The sequence below is a fragment of the Pygocentrus nattereri genome, chromosome 17 (assembly GCF_015220715.1).
Source record: "Pygocentrus nattereri isolate fPygNat1 chromosome 17, fPygNat1.pri, whole genome shotgun sequence".
Taxonomy (NCBI): domain Eukaryota; kingdom Metazoa; phylum Chordata; class Actinopteri; order Characiformes; family Serrasalmidae; genus Pygocentrus; species Pygocentrus nattereri.
Window position 1 is genome coordinate 35,527,967 of NC_051227.1, and position 18,879 is coordinate 35,546,845.

The 18,879-nt window shown below is 41.5% G+C and overlaps 1 protein-coding gene across 3 annotated transcripts in view; it reads right to left on the reverse strand.

Moving 5' to 3' along the window:
- The window catches only part of arhgef12a (Rho guanine nucleotide exchange factor (GEF) 12a), a 71,966-nt gene that overhangs the window by 29,350 nt on the left and 23,737 nt on the right, over nt 1-18,879 (reverse strand). For 2 of the 3 annotated variants that reach the window (XM_017713063.2, XM_017713062.2), the window contains exons 2-6: nt 13,510-13,530; nt 12,890-12,990; nt 7,534-7,590; nt 3,715-3,813; nt 2,358-2,407 (exon numbers count right to left, since the gene is read on the reverse strand). In XM_017713063.2, coding sequence (XP_017568552.2) covers nt 2,358-2,407; nt 3,715-3,813; nt 7,534-7,590; nt 12,890-12,990; nt 13,510-13,530 — 328 coding nt within the window. The remainder of the gene's footprint in view (nt 1-2,357; nt 2,408-3,714; nt 3,814-7,533; nt 7,591-12,889; nt 12,991-13,509; nt 13,531-18,879) is intronic. The other variant, XM_017713064.2, reaches the window with a different exon arrangement.

An 18,879-nucleotide genomic window follows, 5' to 3' on the forward strand; every position in this document is an offset into this window, starting at 1 on the left:
AGGCCCTGGCTTTTAAAGGTTAAATACATTATTTAATATTTTTCAATCATTCCCAGCATATGGCATGTGACTATTGACACCGGTCAGGCATAACATTATGACAATTATAATTCTTGTTTATATGCTCATTGTCCATTTTATCAGCTCCACTTACTATATAGGTGCACTTTGTAGTTCTACAATTACAGACTACAGTCAATCTGTTTCTCTGCATACTTTGTTCCCCTTTACCCTGTTCTTCAGTGGTCAGGACCCCCATGGACCCTCACAGAGCAGGTACTAATTGGGTGGTGGATCATTCTCAGCACTGCAGTAACACTGATATGGTGGTAATGTGTTAGTGTGTGTGTTGTGCTGGTATGAGTGGATCAGACACAGCAGTACTACTGGAGTTTTCAATCACTGTCCATTGTAATAGACAGTCCTACCTTGTCAGTCCACCTTGTATTGTCAGAGACAATAGCTCATCTGTTGCTGCGCAGTTTGTGTCTGTGTTCATTCTCTAGTCCATCATCAGTGGTCACAGGACGCTGCCCACAGGATGTTGTTAGCTGGATATTTTTGGTTGGTGGACTATTTTCAATCCAGCAGTGACAGTGAGCAGCACTGCTGTGTCTGATCCACTCAGACCAGCACAACACAGGGAATGCTGATCATTAAAGAATAAAGAGTAGGGCAAAAGGGGCTTGCTTTGATAGTAGAACTACAACGTGCAACTATATGGTGGAACTGATAAAACTGATACACACACACACACACACACATACATTTATATATAAATAAAAACACACACACACACACACACACACACACACACACACACACACACACACACACACACACAATATTTCCAAAAGCATTCGCTTCTCTGCCTTCACACATATATAAACTTCAGTAACATCCCATTCTTAATCCATAGGGTTTAATATGATGGCGACCCATCCTCTGCAGTTATAACAGCTTCGACTCTTCTGGGAAGGCTTTCCACAAGGTTTAGGAGTGTGTTTTTGGGAATTTATGTCCATTTTTCCAGAAGCGCATTTGTGAGGTCAGACACTGATGTTGGACGAGAAGGCCTGGCTCACAGTCTTTGCTCCACTTCATCCCGATTGAGTTGAGGTCCGGACTCTGTGCAGGCCAGTTCTTCCACACCAAACTCACTCATCCATGTCTTTATGGACCTGCTTTGTGCACTGGTGCGCAGTCATGTTGGAACAGGAAGGGGCCGTCCCCAAACTGTTCCCACAATGTTGGGAGCATGAAATTGTCCAAAATCTCTTGGTCTGGTGAAGCATTAAGAGTTCCTTTCACTGGAACTAAGGAGACGAGCCCAACTCCTGAAAAACAACCCCACACCATAATCCCCCCTCCACCAAACTTTACACTTGGCACAATGCAGTCAGACAAAGACCGTTCTCCTGGCAACCGCCAAACCCAGACTCATCCATTGGATTGCCAGAACAAGTCTCCACTGCTCTAGAGTCCAGTGGCAGCACTTTACACCACTGCATTCGATGCTTTGCATTGTGCTTGGTGATGTAAGGCTTGGATGCAGCTGCTCAGCCATGAAAACCCATTCCTTGAAGCTCTCTACGCTGTTCTTGAGCCAATCTGAAGGCCACAAAGTTTGGAGGTCTGTAGCAATCGACTGCAGAAAGTTGGCGACCTCTGCGCACTATGTGCCTCACTATCCGCTGACCCCGCCCTGTCATTTTACGTGACCTACCACTTTGTGGCTGAGTTGCTGTTGTTTCCAATCGCTTCCACTTTGTTCTAATGCCACTGACTGTTGACTGTGGAATATTTAGTAGCGAGGAAATTTCACAACTGCATCCTATCACTGTACCACGCTGGAATACACTGAGCTCCTGAGAGTGACCTATTCTTTCACACGTTTGTAGAAGAAGTCTGCAGGCGCTAGGCCTAGGTGCTTGGTTTTGTACACCTGTGGCCATGGAAGTGATTGGAACACATGAATTCAATGATTTGGATGGGTGAATGAATACATTTCGCAATATAGTGTATATCATTTTTGTGTATACTGCCATGTCTTGACAAATTTTGGCATGACACACTGATGTATATTATGCAAAGAAATTACAATTTAAAAAGGCAAATAATGGTACACAATTTCACTGTGGCACTCATATGCTGCTTAAAATTTCAGCAACTTTCCAGACACTTTCAAATACCAGAGTCCCTGCAAATGCACACAAACCCTGACAGAGGGTGTCGTTATGCACTGATGTGGCCAGCAGGTGGCAATTTCAACAGCCATAATACAATGAAGTGAAATGAACTGGAGCATCGTGACTACACCATGCAACACCTTTACTTGCATACAATAATACACTTACTTTAATGATCCTGTCCCCAGTCTGAACACCTGCACGCATGGCAGCACCATCTACAGGTAGAGAAGAGACACAGAGAGATGAATCAGTCACAGATTTCATAATTACACACTTCTTTGCATCTCTTTTTTTGGCAAAACTGCTTTTGTGAAAAACCATCACATCGTTGCAAAAAGGCACAGTACTTAAATGTGATGGAAAGAGACATCATGTTCCAGTCGATTCCCACAGAAGGGTTAAGAGCAAGAGCGACTGAAAGCTCCACCCTGCAGAGACCGCTGATTATGGGATAACACTGAGAACAACATTACAGGGAGAAGCATTAGAGTGTGTCATTAAAGGGACACACACACACACACACACACACCAATTCCTGCTCTTGGTCGTATGAGAAACACTACACAGTGTCAAATGCTAATCATGCTGATGCATGTACAGTAACATCTGTATTATAACTGGAAATAACGTACAACAACAATCCCCACACTGCCCCTGTACGTGCCCCCCTCCCACTCCAAAGTGGTTCCAAAGGGGCTGGGACAGCAATCGATGCGACCCCGTGCTCCATGTGTCGTGTTACATAAAGGGAAAGTCTATTTATTGAATGGATTTGGAAAAAATCGTGTTAGTATTGGTTATCATGCCGCAGATCACAACAGCTGAAGATCTTCCACTGAGTTTGTTCGCTTTACTTCTCCCACTGCGCGGGGCTTCCTCTGACTCCTCTAATTGGCAGTGCTCACAACATATCAGCTCCTGTGCTGACCTGCTGCCAAGCCACATCAGCCTCCAGCCCTTGAGCTGCCTGCTGCAGTGCTGAGGGTACAGTGCAATTCACAGTGGCAAAAGACGATACAGCACAGCCAGCCCCTCATCCTATTCAGTGGGGGTTGTGAGAGAGAGAGAGAGAGAGAGAGAGAGAGAGAGAGAGAGAGAGAGAGAGAGAGAGAGAGAGAGAGAGAGAGAGAGAGAGAGAGAGAGAACAAGCACGAGAGAGAGAGAGAGAACGAGCACGAGAGAGAGAACAAGCACGAGAGAGAGAGAGAGAGAGAGAGAGAGAGAGAGAGAGAGAGAGAGAGAGAGAGAGAGAGGGAACGAGCACGAGAGAGAGAACGAGCACGAGAGAGAGAACGAGCACGAGAGAGAGAACGAGCACGAGAGAGAGAACGAGCACGAGAGAGAGAGAGAGAGAGAACGAGCACGAGAGAGAGAACGAGCACGAGCACGAGAGAGAGAGAGAGAGAGAGAGAGAGAGAGAGAGAGAGAGAGAGAGAGAGAGAGAGAGAGAGAGAGCACGAGAGAGAGAACGAGCACGAGAGAGAGAGAGAGAGAGAGAGAGAGAGAGAGAATGTTCACTTACCCTCTTTGACAAGTTGCACAAACACAGGGTTGTCTCCACTCACGGTTAACCCAAAGCCATTCTCATCTTTCTGAATGATCACACATCTCTGAACTAGTCCTGAGAAAATATATATAGGAAAAAGGAGAGGGGAGAAGGACAGATGAAGAGAGACAGGCACAGAAAAACAAAGATTGACAATGATCAGTAAAATACATAAAAGCAGAAAAGAGAAAGAAGAGACAAGAGCAAGAAAACGATAAAAAAGGTAAAATAGTGAAAGAGAAAGACACAGAAAGAGATACAGATTGAGATAAAGGTAAAAAAGAGATTCAGACAGAGATAGACAGTAAAAAGACAGACAAAAAGTGAGAGAGAGCAAAAGCGCAAGGCAGAGAGAGTGAGAGCGAGAGAGAGACAGAAAGAGAAAGAGCAGATTCTGAGTATAATGTGAAAAGTATTCAGTGAGTTAGACAGTGATGAAGGATTGTGCATTAAAATATCTGAGAATCGAACTTCATACTGAGAAAGACTGATGGCAGGCTTCATCACAAGCCTGCTATAGCATACGCTTTCATCAGTGAATTATTGAACATGAAGTTTCAAACGCAAAGCTTTTCAGTAACAAACAGAACCCCGGCCAGGGGCTAATTAATAAGGCTACATCAACAAGAAGCATCAATGAACTGGAAAATTTCAACAATGAGGAAATTGAAATTATACGTGTAAATGAATTCACATGCACAAGCATAAAATCAGTGACAAATAAAGAACCAATGACTGTGAATGAGAAATGACTACACCGATTTAAGGTAATCAAAAACCAATTACAGACATGGACCTCATCAAGAACTGCATAACAGAATCTATGAGCTGTTGGACCGCAGGCTAGCGAGCTCAGAATCTGCTTCTTCAGGATGTTATCTGGTGATACAATGATAACAGCTTTCAGAGTTGCCATGTGTACTGCAATATAAATAGCACTAAAACTAACCCAACACAGTTGAGTTTTTGTTTTTTAGGTAGGGCTTAAACTGAGACCAAGCAATTTAACATTTGTCAATATGAATCATTAGCACAATACAGGCTTTTGTAAGACTAATATTACAGGGGGCTGAAATATGTCAATTACAGTTTTGCATTCTGTGCTGTGAATATCCTGATCTCAGACATTGCAAAAGAGTGTTTTGTGATCCAAAATAATTCTGCAGTTTTCAAATCAGGTCACATGAAGGGTGAGATTGTTTTCTGCAATAATACATACAACCCCATTTCCCAAAATCTGGGACACTGTGCAAAACGTAAATGAAAACAAAATACAATGACGTGTAAATCATTTAAACCCTACAGTTAATTGAAAATAGTACAAAGACAACATATCAAATGTTAAAACAGACTTTTTTGATTAAATTTGACGCCAGCGACACATTCCAAAAAAAAAAAAAAAAAAAAAATGAGACAGGGGCAAGGTAACCACTTCCTCTATTAGCAACAGTCGGTAAGTGTAACTGATTTAGAGACCAACTCCTGTAGTTTGTAAAGTGAAATGTTTTCCCATTTGTTTTCTTGTCTTTAAGGTATAAATGGCTGATTTAGTAACTGCTTTAAAATGACTGCTAAAATTGAGATGTGTCTCTATTAGTACACTTACACATCACATGCTAGCTCTTTAGATTTTTGAGCTCTAAAGTCCCTGAATAAAATAACCTGTTTTATGTTTGTTCAACTGCAGAAGGTTTTGTCCCATCCAGGTAGTGATGTGCTGCTCAAGGCTCTTACAAAGTGAGTCAAGGGGACCAAAGCTGTTTCGGAAGGGCGCAAAGTAAATCTTCTGCGTAGCTGTGGTAAGATATCCCACAGTCTTGTAGTATTTGGCTACTAATCTGGCAAAGCTGTCCTTTCCTTGGCAGGTATGAACTAAGGTATATTAGAACAGTTCTTGAGAGACCAACCCAGTTTTCAATCTAGCTGTAGGAATTTTATTGTCAGTGATATCAAAAGCAGCGCTGAGACTGAGCAGTAGTAAGACGGATACTTTACCAGAGTCTGTATTTAAATGAATGTCAATAATAACCTTAATTAGAGCTGTCCCAGTACCATGCCTATGACAAAATCCTGACTGAATTTTATCTATTCTATTAACTATTTAAGGACAAAAAGCAAGACAGTTGCTTGAAGACAATTTGCTCAATGACTTTTTCCAATGAGAGGTAGATTTAAATTGGTCTGTAATTACTCTGTTGCGCTCATACAACTGGACCAGACACAGCAGTGCGCCTGGGGTCCTCAGTGACACTGCTGGACTGAGAATAGTCCACCAACCACGAATATCCAGCCAAAAGCATCCTGTGGGCAGCGTCCTGTGACTAAATGATGACTAACATAAACTAAACAGCAACGGATGAGCTACTGTCTTTTGTGGCTTTACATATACAAGGTGGACTGACAAGGTAGGAGTGTCTAACAGAGTGGACTGTGAGTAAAACTCCAGCAGTACTGCTGTGTATGATCTACTCATTCAGGCTCAACAGACTGACACACCACCACCAATTCAGTGTCACTGCAGTGCTGAGAATGACCCACCACCCAAACAATACCTGCTCTGCGGTGGTCCTGATCATTGAAGAACAGGGTAAAAGGGTGCTAACAAAGTATGCAGAGAAACAGATGGACTACAGTCTGTAACTGCAGAACCACAAAGTGCACCTATACAGTAAGTGGAGCCGATAAAATGGACAATCAGTGTAGATACAAGGAGTTTTAATGGTTTTAATGTTATGTAATGTAGTCTGACCAGAGGTGTTCAAACTTTTGCATATGATTGTACACAAATCCCAGCAGAAAAGCACAATCAGGTGCAGTAGTAAATTCTTATTTGCACTACTTGAATTCAGCTTTACATATGCTGCATTGCCTACTGTGGTTGTTGTTAACCATATACGGTTATTCGGGGGTGATTATATAAATTAGCCAGTTCACGCACAAGCAGAGCAGCACATTAGACTTGTGTCAGGAGAAGGTAAAGTAGAACACTAAAATGTGCAGAGGAGGGGGCACACAAGGATGTGGACTGAGAAACAAGTCTAAACTATAGTGTCCTAACCCTTTTTGCATGTCGCCAACACAAAAGTGACATGCGCAATGTTGTGAAGATGAACTCCCAATCCTCTTTATAAGCAATATGAGTATCAAGCCCCATGGTAAGGCAGAAAACCAGCTCTAAAGGTACTTGCAGCAGCTTTTCATGGACCCATCTGGCTTGCTCCCATCTGGTTCGCTTTAAGGAGGAAGATTTTGTTTGTGAATTGAAGATTATTCACAGCATTGAACAATGTACACTGTTTATGCAGGACATTCATGAAGCTAATAAGCAAAAGAAGTAAATCACTGCAACTTGGCAGTTTGGCATACTGGAAGAGAATCTGAGGATTTGACACCAAATCACTTGGTATCAGGAGCATAGATGGGGGTCTAACTAGGCTGTGTCCCAAGATGGATTGAGAAAAGATTCTGTTAGCTCTCATAGCGTATCCAAGATAGTGCTTGAGCAACAATGAAAAATCGATGGAATAGAAAAGCAAGGTGGCATCAGCCCTGTGAGGAAAAAAAATCCTTGCTCTATTTCTGCTTTTAAAACCACAGTAAATCCTGGCCACCATGGAGAAAAGCAAGGCAGTTTTAACTGAGGTTTATGAGTGACTGAGGTGTAGTGTGAGTCCAGTGCATGCACAGGGCTGGCCTATCAGACAGATATGACTATGAGCAGACAGCATGGAGAGAGAGAGAGGAAAGGTCATGAGACAGAGGAGCCCCAGCCCAGCAGAAGCAGGAAGATCTTACCACATGACTCGGGGGTTCCCTCGGCCACAGCACATCCACTCTTCTGTACCAGCGCTTCTGCCCCACCCCCCATGGAGCAACACAACACAAACAGCAGACAAAACAAAGACAAATGACAGGATGACAAAGGTAAAAGAATGCAAATAAACAAAGAATGAGTGTGGCTGGTTTTCACATCTCCTTAAACTGCATACTTATTATTCTGATATTATTTTAGTAGTTATTATTCAGCTAAGAATTATTTTACTATGAATTATTCACTGTCTATCTACCATAAAACCACAATGTAAGTTTTTAGTTTTGAGAGTGAGTAATTAAAGTGTGAACCCATACCTTTTTTCACCCTCTGAGATCCAATTATAAGATGTTTATGTACCAAAACTAGCCATAATCCATTATTTCTTGATAATTTTCCAACCTCCATTTACCTCTTAGAATTAAACAGGTTGTGCCCTTAAGACTTGGGCATGTAAATAAGCTTTATTCAGACTGGCTGTTATTTATTGTGCCTAGGGCTGAAAGATTAATTAGATTTCTATTAAAATTGCAATTAGAAAAAAATTATATGTGCTATGCTACATAAGTGCTACGTCCAAGATCACACAAACAAAATTAATTGGCAGTAACTCGCAGCGTTTAAGCATGAAGCCAGAAAAAGTTGTTATGCTGGCCATGTGTTCATGATCTTGACCAACAATAAGACTTTAATTAATAAAAACAGCTGCAATTTAAGTCCCAGTTACAATACAGATCAGAAAAAAATAAAAAATTAATATTTTCCCCCAAATCTTTCGGCCCCAACTGTGCCTCAATCAAAAAGCAACCTAGGCTGAAACGCTGATTAAGTGATACTTTTTTTTTTCTTTCATCACGCAAATGGGGAAATTCCACCTCTGCATTTAACCCATGTTTGAAGTGAAATACCACATACAAACTGGTGAATACACACACACTAGGGGCAGTGAGCACACTTGCTCGGAGCGGTGGGCAGCCCTATCCAAGGTGCCCAGGGAGCAGTTGGGGGTTAGGTGTCTTGCTCAAGGACACCTCAGTCATGGACTGTCGGCCCTGGGGAGTGAACCAGCAACCTTCCGGTTACAGGGCCAGTTCCCTGACCTCCAGCCCACGACTGCCCCAAACTAAAACTTCAATGTTAATGGGCAGATATACTGTATAAGTTTTTGACAAAAACAACCCAAAACTGGCTGTTTAACAGCTTAGTTTCCATGGACTGTATGAAACAGCAGCGAACAGTATGTTTTAAAAGCCTAACAATGTTTACATAATACATCACGTCTTGTATTTCTCTCTGACAATCAAATAGAGAGGGGCTGATTTTCAGTCAAACCTTCTGAACTACCACACCGTAGAGTATCCCATGACAGTCAAGCATGGGCATGCAGACTTAATCACTTCATTATAGATTTTTCTTGCCTCCGTTTTTCCTCAAAAGCTGAAAAAGAAGGCAAGACACGTGAAGCAAATGCAAACAACCAAAGACGATGGGGCTTCAATCTTGACATATGTTGGCAATTACCAGCTACATGTCTACTGCCCGTGATGAAACGGCTCTTAATTAGGGTCTTTATTAATTAGTTAAGCAGCCTCAAATCTTCCATCTAACCAACCTTGGACAGACGTTCTTATCTTGAATACTAATTTAGCCAACACTCATCAGGAAATATAATGAGAACAAATGAAAGCGCAACGGAGAACACATTGAACTGGTGGTTTAGATTCATGCATCAGGACAGGTGCAAACATGAGGAACGAAATGGGATTCTGTAGGAGAAATGAGCACACAGAATCTGTTCTCTGTGGGCTCGATGAGCAGCTAAGTAAAAGTGTAGCAATTTTAAGGTGCATCAAAAAAAATGTAAACTGTATTCTGAAAATTAAGAGTCTTGCTGATGCCCTTACGCCTCTTCTGAGGGTCTTTCGTGCTTCTTACTTTGTGGAAACCACTGTCTACAAGGCATCTGGATGCATCCTATCAGAATAAAGTGTGATGAGCGGGATTTATGTTAGTATATAATTTTCAAAAGGTTGCATACTAAAAGTATATAAACTTTTTAAAAGCAATATTTAACACAAAATATCAAAACATGAACTGAATTTTGACCTTAAAAAAATGCAAATCATAAACAAACCTGAAAATATCCGCGTCCTAAAGCACTTGCATGCATGCCACACAGATTTACAACCATTGATGTATGAACACAAGGCACATACTCAGGTCCTTTCTGGTACTTCTTTAAAGAAAAACCTATCATATCGAGAAATAAGGTATGAAACCCAACATTACTTATAAGAACATATGAAAGGCCTCTTTTCCACTGCAGGGCCAAAGGTCTCTGAGCACAGGGGGTAAATGTTCCAGTGGGGTTTCGACACTGGACACTTAAAAAAAAAAGGGCTCAGTCTTAGCTAACCGTATTTGGACAGAACTGTTCAGTGGGATGACGTAACGACATAGCCATCACAAGTATAAATGACGAAATCTTACAGCACCAAGATGCAAAGCCGACTGATTGATAGTGGAGTGACAGAGAGCCGAAATCGGACCCAATCTGTAGTGCTTTAAGCTGCAGTTTGCTAGGCTAAGCTAACACAGTGCCTCCCACTGTAGTATGGGCTCAGTTATGAGAGCATAAATTCAAGTGTCTCGTACTGAAGTGACAGAAAGATGCTTTTCTTTGGAGCTTTAAGCTGTACCCTGCCAGTCGACGCTGATGCTAAAGAAGCTAGCTATCCAGCTACAGGTGAAACCCACTGCAGTACTGGCTGCTTCATTAATAGTTGCTCAAATAACACCAACAGAGAGGATAAAGAAGCAAGGAGCACATGCTGAGAACCTGGAGGTGGAGTGACGGAAATCAAGCACGCTTTGTGATGGGTGGTCTACGCATGGCTATTAGACTGTTAGCAGTTAACCACTCATTTGTGCAGTTTTCTTGGGTATTTTCAGGTTCTGATTTAGTGGTATAACGTAAAAAAAGAAACCATAACTGGTCCCACAGCTGTTTTGCCTGATAGCAGAAAAGCAGCTAAACTGAATTTGAACTTTGTGCATTGTTACACCACCACAGCTAAAGAGACTGCTCCCAATTACTAGTGAAAGGTTTAAAAATAGAGACCAATTTTATCTGTGAAGGGCCGGTGTGGCCAAGCCTTCCGAAAAAAGCACGACAAACCTAAGAAACTGAACTGGTGGACTCCTAAGTTGCAGCGGTGTTCATGTGCAGTTTCGTTGTCCAACACTGCAATCATGGAAGTTATCCAAAGTATTTTAGAAAAACCTCCTTAAACTGCATACTTATTTTTCTAGGAATTATCTACTACGAAACCACAGTGTACAAATCCAAAGTATTTTAGAAAAATGAAAGTCACAGCCTGGCTGGTGACATATTCTTTAAATTTGCATATAATTACAAGTATGTTTTTTCCCCATTCAGCCAAGGAGCCTGCAGCAATGCTCTGAACTGTGAAAAAGACATATCTAAACTTTTAGGGGCCATTTAACATTAGCAGAGCACTGCAACATTTCAAGCGCGCAATTACTTAACAAGTTAAGCATTCAGAATGTGTGTCAATTTAGCTTTTTCTTCATCATTCAGCCTCTCACAATGTGAACCATACCATAAAATATGATTGACCCACCATAATCACCACATGAAATGAGCACAAAACTTTCATTTGCATTTCTGCTTCCCAGTAGTTGATGAAAAAAAGGAGTTCCCCCATCTGTGATAGTGCCTGCTCACTGCCAAAAACAGGGCCAGGAACATATGCATAGTTTATGGTCAGCAACTCTGAATCATAGGGCTGTTTGAGCCAGTTCCTCAGCAGCCACTGGATAAGCACAAGCTCACGTGTATGCCTTGCGCAGAGGAAAAGCGTTGCCATTGTAAGAGCTGAATGTCAATGTGAGGAAGCACAGAGCACTTCAGTTCCCTCAGAAACCACACATGCTCTGCAGTAACCCATTAGGATGAGGAGAGAAAGTGACAAGCCAAAGAGAGAACAAATACCAAAATACAAGCATACATACAGGGCTCCAAAAGCCTGAGGCCACCAGTGCAAATGCTTGTATTTGCATTCTTTTTCAGTTTAATACAACACTGGTCATTACAAATTACATTATCAGCATAACAATATGAGTGAAAAGCAGAATTTTAAAAATATGTACATGAACTTAAGAATTTCTTAGTATTTGGTGGCATTTCCCTGTTTTGCTTTAGTGACTGTGTGTACTCGAGCTGGTGTGGGTTCAGTAAGTTTGTGTAAAAGCCTCTAAAGAGCCTGAGTGTCGGAACACAAGCTTCAATGGAGGGTTAAGATGCAAGAATCAGACCTTTTATTCAAAGGCCGCAAAACATGTTCAGTGTCACAAATGTGCTTAAATTAGAACAAGTGACCTAGAAATAAAAAACAATGTAGAATATTGCATAATACATTTCACTTCTCATAACATTTGTTTTACATTTTCCTAAATTCTAAAACTTTGTTGTTATTTCCAGGTTTAAATAAAAAAATCCAAGATTTTCCAAATTTATTTTTGATATTTTACAAATATTTCATATAGTAGGGTTTTTAAGCCTCAAGCATACTGTCTTTCTTAATGATCAAAGTTTGGTTCCAGATTTCTCCTGGGAGCCTCCAGCCATCACACAGGCTTGTTAAATTTCATCATCGGCATACTTTTAACATACTTAAGTATTAATTAGCCAAATCAGGTGTTGGTTTGGAAATAATATATTTCCAGATAGTTAAAATGTAATCTTCTCAGGTGTCCAAAGCTTTTGCAGAGTATACAGAGACAGTCAGAGACAGAGAGAGAGAGAGAGAGAGAGAGAGAGAGAGACAGAGAGAGAGAGAGAGAGACAGAGAGAGACAGAGAGAGAGAGAGAGAGAGAGAGAGAGAGAGAGAGAGAGAGAGACAGAGACAGAGAGAGAGAGAGAGAGAGAGAGAGAGAGAGAGAGAGAGAGAGAGAGAGAGAGAGAGAGAGAGAGAGAGAGAGAGCGCTTGTACCTGTAGAGGGAGAGAGAGCACGCGAGAGAGAGAGAGCGCGCTTGTACCTGTAGAGGGGGAGAGAGAGCGAGCGTGCACGTACGTGAGAGGGCGAGAGAGAGAGCTAGAGAGTGAGAGAGAGAGCGCGAGCGCACGAGAGAGAGAGAGAGAGAGAGAGAGCGCGCGAGAGAGAGAGAGAGAGCGAGAGAGAGCGAGCGAGAGAGAGCGTGCGCGAGAGAGAGAGAGCGAGAGAGAGAGCGCGCGCGAGAGAGCGCGCGCGAGAGAGAGAGAGCGAGAGAGAGAGAGCGAGAGAGAGAGAGCGAGAGAGAGAGAGCGAGCTTGTACCTGTAGAGTCAAATGTTGAGTCATGCACTGGAGGAATGGCCGGTTTGTCACTTTTGGGCCGCTTGTCAGGGGGATGGTCTCTGCTGAGAATACTACTGGTTCTGCAAACAGAGACAGGGCTGGGAGGTCAAAGGTCAGCTCACATGCTTCCACTCATTCAGCAGATCAATTAAAAATAAAAAAATAAATAAAACAAACACAAATATACAAACAAACGAAAAAACACATAACTGATGGAGTCTAAACGTAGCCTGCAGATTGTGGAAGGGCACAGGGTGTGTGAAGTAAACAGAACACTGCCTCCATGTCCCTCCCAGCTAAACCCAGCCCAGCCCAGCCCAGCCCAACTCTACCCTGTGCCTGCTTCCTAAGCCCTGTCTTACACTTCGCCCTGCATAGCATGTTGTGTAAGAGTCCTCTGTTCTCCAGGGCAGTTACTGCAGAGATGGGCTACACAGCAAAAGAGGCCCTTTGTAGGTCTGGCTCACTGTGCCTCACTGTGGGCCACTGTTTGGCGTGTGCTGCACCCAGCCTGCTGTTCTTCAGACAGGCTGCATCTCTAGAGATAACTCTGATGGCAAAAATTGGTTTAAGTGTTTCGTTATAAGTGACTTGCTTACCTGTTTGCCTTTTTGGGAAATCTGTGAAAAGAAAAACAACAAAGTTAATATAGAAGTTCTATAAACACACACACACACACACACACACACACACACACACACACACACACACAAAGCAAGAAATCTAAGGCCCTTTATACAATCTGGTAAGCCCCTTTGTAAAGACCAGCTTTAAGTTTGATCCCACAGCTGCTTGGCTGAATATTCAAGCTTACTGCCTAATGAGTGCAGCACAGACTCTTCAGCGCTATAGAACAACTGTTATTCATATAAAGCTTGATAAGCCTGAGGCAGCTACCTCTTACTGTGCAGATCCAGAACAACTTTAGAGGGGATCATGCTGCGTTTGTCAGAAGGTGGAAAAACAGCAGGTGCCCCATGTTACCCTGTCTTCCTCGGGGGTTCATGCTGCATTTTTTCGCAACTGCAAACATGGCAACAGCATTGTACCTGTCAGTCTAGCTAGGTGGTTAATGCTGTAGCTTTGCTAGATGTGCTCTTGATATGTTCATGATCGCTTTGATTCATTATGAAACCATCAAGCTCAGGGGAATTTGCCAACGGCAACAACTAGTCTTGCCCCCTTCTGTTACTACAAGCTCTTCTAACCATTATCTGATTGTTCAGCACAGAAGAATGCTTAACAGTGCCCCACCCAGGGTGCCAGACACACAAGACATCTCTTCTGCAAAACACAAGCAAAACGCATTTACGCATCTCTCTTTTCAAAACACCTTAAAAATGGTCTCGAGGCTTGCAAAAGCACATAATGTTATCTTTTACCGCAGACACTGTAAAGAACCATTTCGGACTAGTTTATTAGGTAGGTAGACAGACAGATGGATAAAAGTTTGACACTTCCACTCCATGATAGCAGTGATAGAAACCTCACATACTGAGGGCAATAAAATTGCCATAGAAAGAGTGTCTAGTGTGTTATTTCATTTTATCAGAATTTCAGAATATTTATCCTTAAGAAAGTCAGACACACAATCTAAAACAACAGATAATTTTATTTTTAGAGAATTTTCTGGGGGGGGGGGACAAAACTTTACAATCGAGATGTGGCGTCAATCAAGGTTGCGCCATCCTGATCCGTGCCTTCAACTGACTCAAGAAAACATTTTTAAAGCAAAGTATTTAAGATGCTCTAATAATTATGTAACAACTAAGTGATTACCTTTCAAAACAACTATTTCATAGTAGCTAATTATATTTCAGAAAAGTGAGCTACACCAAACAGAAACTAAACTAACCGTCAAACATGTATTACCACAGTCTCAATTTCTCCTTCAGACCTTTTAATCAAATCATTGCTCCTTTTTTACCCATCCATTATTGTTTTTGCTTTCATTTATTCTTTTTCCCAAAGTTTGAACAAACATAATTCTTCGTCTAATCGCTAATATAGACAACTACCGAGTCTGTGGCCTAAACCGAGCAGCCCCTCGAACAAGACTAAAGCATGCTGATTATGTGCAACATTATTAGTGGTCCAAATAAAAAACGAGTCTTGGCGGTTGCATCTTACAACCATAATCTGTTAATCTCACTCAGAAACGCTCATATTTTGTCATAGCTATGTTGTAAGTTAGCGTGTGCTGCATACCTGTAATGTTACATCTCAAGAAGTTAAAACTGCACTGTGTAGCGTCAGCATGGTGGTCTGTGCAGAGATAAACGCAGTGGGCGGTTCAGCTTATGGCTCTCGTCTACCTCAGTGTCCTCATAGCCAGTTACAGCCACGCTTTTACTGCTGCTCCAGTTTTGGCGATACATTTCCCAATGCGCTGATTACGATTAAGTGTCACACCTGCCAGTTACAAATGAAAAATCCACTGAGTGCAACGTGTGTTAGAAGACAAATGTTTTCCACGACACCCGTCAAGAGTTTCGTCAAAAGCTGTAGCGAACACGAAAACTGACAGAGGCGGCCACCTCGTAATATATTTGGGGGAAAACCCTGTTTATACCAATAGCTGCCGTTATGATCACCCCTTTAAGGAGCCTGTGAGGTCTTGTTTATATCACCGATTTTCTTTCTCCAGGCAGAACGTGAAGTCAAACGTTTACCACTCAGACTAAATAAATGGTTGAGTATTCTTCAAAAGCATCCATTTTTCATTTCATGAGAGTTCGAGGCTAATTAACAGATCATGGTTGTAAATGCCTGAGGCAATGTCTTTGATACACACTCAAGAAGACCAATAACAGCAAGCAGCAGCAGTCAGAGGAGACAAAGCCTGCCCTGGAGCATGTGCTTTTGTGCCAGCTTTCTCTCTTTGGTTCAGCTAGTTTAAACATGGTGTACCAAATATGTCAAAGAAATGCTACTTATTTCAACTTTCAAGTAGATCCATATCTCATTTAGATTCTTGAATGCGTTATACACACTATGGTGCCCAACTACTACCTGTGGTGTACCCCAGGGTTCAATTCTTGGGCCAATCTTATTTAATTTATATATGATTCCTCTAGGTGAAATCATGCATACTTATGGGATATCTTACCACAGCTATGCAGATGACACTCAGATCTACATGGCTCTCTGCCCAAATGACTACGATCCCCTAGACTCACTGTGCAAATGCCTTGAGCACATAAACAAATGGATGAAACACAACTTTCTGCAGTTGAATAAAGATAAAACAGAGATTATTTTACTTGGGAATAGCAATGAAAGACACAGACTAGCTGCCTATCTAGATTCGAGAGGCCTAAAATCTAAAGATCTAGTACGTAACCTTGGTGTATAAATGGACTCTGATCTCACTTTTAACAGTCATGTCAAAGCTGTCACCAAATCAGCTTTCTATCACCTCAAAAACATCAACAAAATCAGAGATTTTCTGGCTAAAGCAGACCTGGAGAAACTCATCCACGCCTTTGTTTCTAGTAGGATTGATTATTGTAATGGGCTCCTAACTGGACTCCCAAAAAAGACAATCAAACAGCTTCAGCTGATTCAAAACGCAGCTGCCAGAGTTCTCACTAGGAGTAAAAGAAGGGAGCACATCACTCCTATCCTTAAATCCCTACACTGGATACCAGTATGTTACAGGATAGACTTTAAGGTACTATTACTGGTCTTTAAATGTCGTAATGGTGCAGGACCAGTATATTTATTAGATGTGCTCCAGCAATATGAGCCGGGCAGAACTCTCAGATCATCAGGAACTGGTCAGTTAGTGCAGCCTAAGGTAAAAACTAAACACGGAGAGGTGGCATTTAGCTACTACGCTGCTCTGAAATGGAACCAGTTGACAGAGAGCATCAGAAGAGCCCCAACACTCGACACTTTTAAATCCAGAATGAAAACCTTCATGTTTGAGCCTTTAGCTCAGTTTAATCCACTTTTATCCTGTAACGGCACTCTTATCCTCATTCATTTAACTTCTTTATATCTATTGTTTTAATCATGTTTCTTATTTTTATTCTAATTTTTATCTCCTTTTAAATTTGATTAACTTCTTTTAAATCATGTTGTTTTAATTATGTTTTAAAAAATTTTTTTAATTTACATAAATTTTATTTTATTTACATTAATTACATTTTTCTGTATTTTTTCATTTGTAAAGCACTTTGAATGACCGTCGTGTATGAAAGGTGCTGTATAAATAAACTTGCCTTGCCTTGCCTATTGGACAATTGGAGGAATGAAAATCAACCTTATGTGACTGCCATTACTCTATGATTTGGTTTACTTATGTTTAATTGTGAAAAAGTATTTTAATGCAACCAATCACCTTGCCAACGTCTGGCACCACCTATAAAATATACTTTCCGAAGTCAAATGCTTGACTATTGCTTGTCTGCCGTTATCAGCAGCAGCTTGTGCTGCAAAAATGATCTGGACCTCTGTCAAGATTACAATGTTTAAATCTGGCTGACTGCCCACTGCTGATGTGCTGCTACAAGACGAGAAATGCTCTTCTGTTGAATTTCCTCGTTTGGTGCGGACCATAAAAACGCATTTTCACCAGCAGCAAACTGAACCACGTTTTGCTTGGATGTGGCCTGAGACCTGCATTTTTGATGGAGCGTTTGACACCTGTCAAAACAGACTGAACTAAACAAGGCAGGCGTGAAAGTGGCCTTACACAGCTCAACATATCCCCTCAAAACCTTTGCAAATATGGACCATGCTGTTACCAAAAAAAAATTGAGCAGGAATGCCTGGAAACCTTAGAAAACAAAGGCGTAGTGGGAGAGCTAATGGTCTCCAAATTGACTGAGCTGTGCGGTCATCCATTATTAAGTGATCCTGACAGGAGTTCCCCCCCCCCACCCCCCCCTTAAAGTTAACCTAGCAAGCCACGACAAGTCACTTTAGGACAGTCTGCTCGGCTGACTCAGACTTCAGATAGAACTTCCTAACAGTAAATAAGTTAAACTAACATCGGCACTACGCACAGAAAACACAAAAGACAAGTACTTCCAAGGAACATCATTACATTATGCAGTGGAACTTTCCAGAACTCATATCATCTTCTAAACGGCAATAACACAAGAAAACGAAAAGTAAAAAATGAAAAACAAAAATGAGCACCTTAAAAACAATAGTCAGACTTTAGCTAGAGAGTGAGAGCTTGTCCCAGACAGTATTCTAGCCAGCACCAGTGCCTTCATTGGTGACACAGAATCCCTTTGAGAGTGGTCAGAAGGAGCTGAATGGGCCATTTATGAGTGTGCATGTAATAAGTTCCATGGTGTGTTCCTCTGAAGCCTGCAGCTACAGAGCACAAATGGAAAAGTAAGCACAAGCAAGCTGCACAGCTAATAATCATACATTTCACGTCTGTTATTCTCTTCCCTCTGAATCATATATGGTGACGGGGCACATTTGAGGGAAGAACTTGGGTTAGGCCATAATTCTTTGACATGTGACATCATTTTATGAAACACCAGGAGACAAAAGCAAACGGACAGCAGCTGCATTTTTTTGGGCCGTCTCAATTACTCGACTGAAAAAAATCAAATTAAAAGTTACAGTAAATTTCTTATTTGGGAGTATCATTGAAAAAGAAACCCACAGCAGCAGTATCTCACCAATGCATGTATTTCTCTGACTTGTCAAGTTTGTAGTCATAATTTACATTAAATGTTTGCTGTTAGAAAATCCATGTGTATGAAGTAAATGGTTTTATTCAACTAAATCCCAAATCTATGCCGAACCACTCAGTAGACAGCTAACAGGATGAAAGGCTACCCCAATTATACGCAGAGTAATGCTATACTGAAAAAAAAACTACAACATATGAAGTAAAGAACATGTAACGTGAATGCTACGGACTTCAAATGCTTTAAATTTCTGTGTTTAAGTAGAGCTGGCATGAGTAGCATTAAATTCAGTGAGAGAAGTGAATGTAC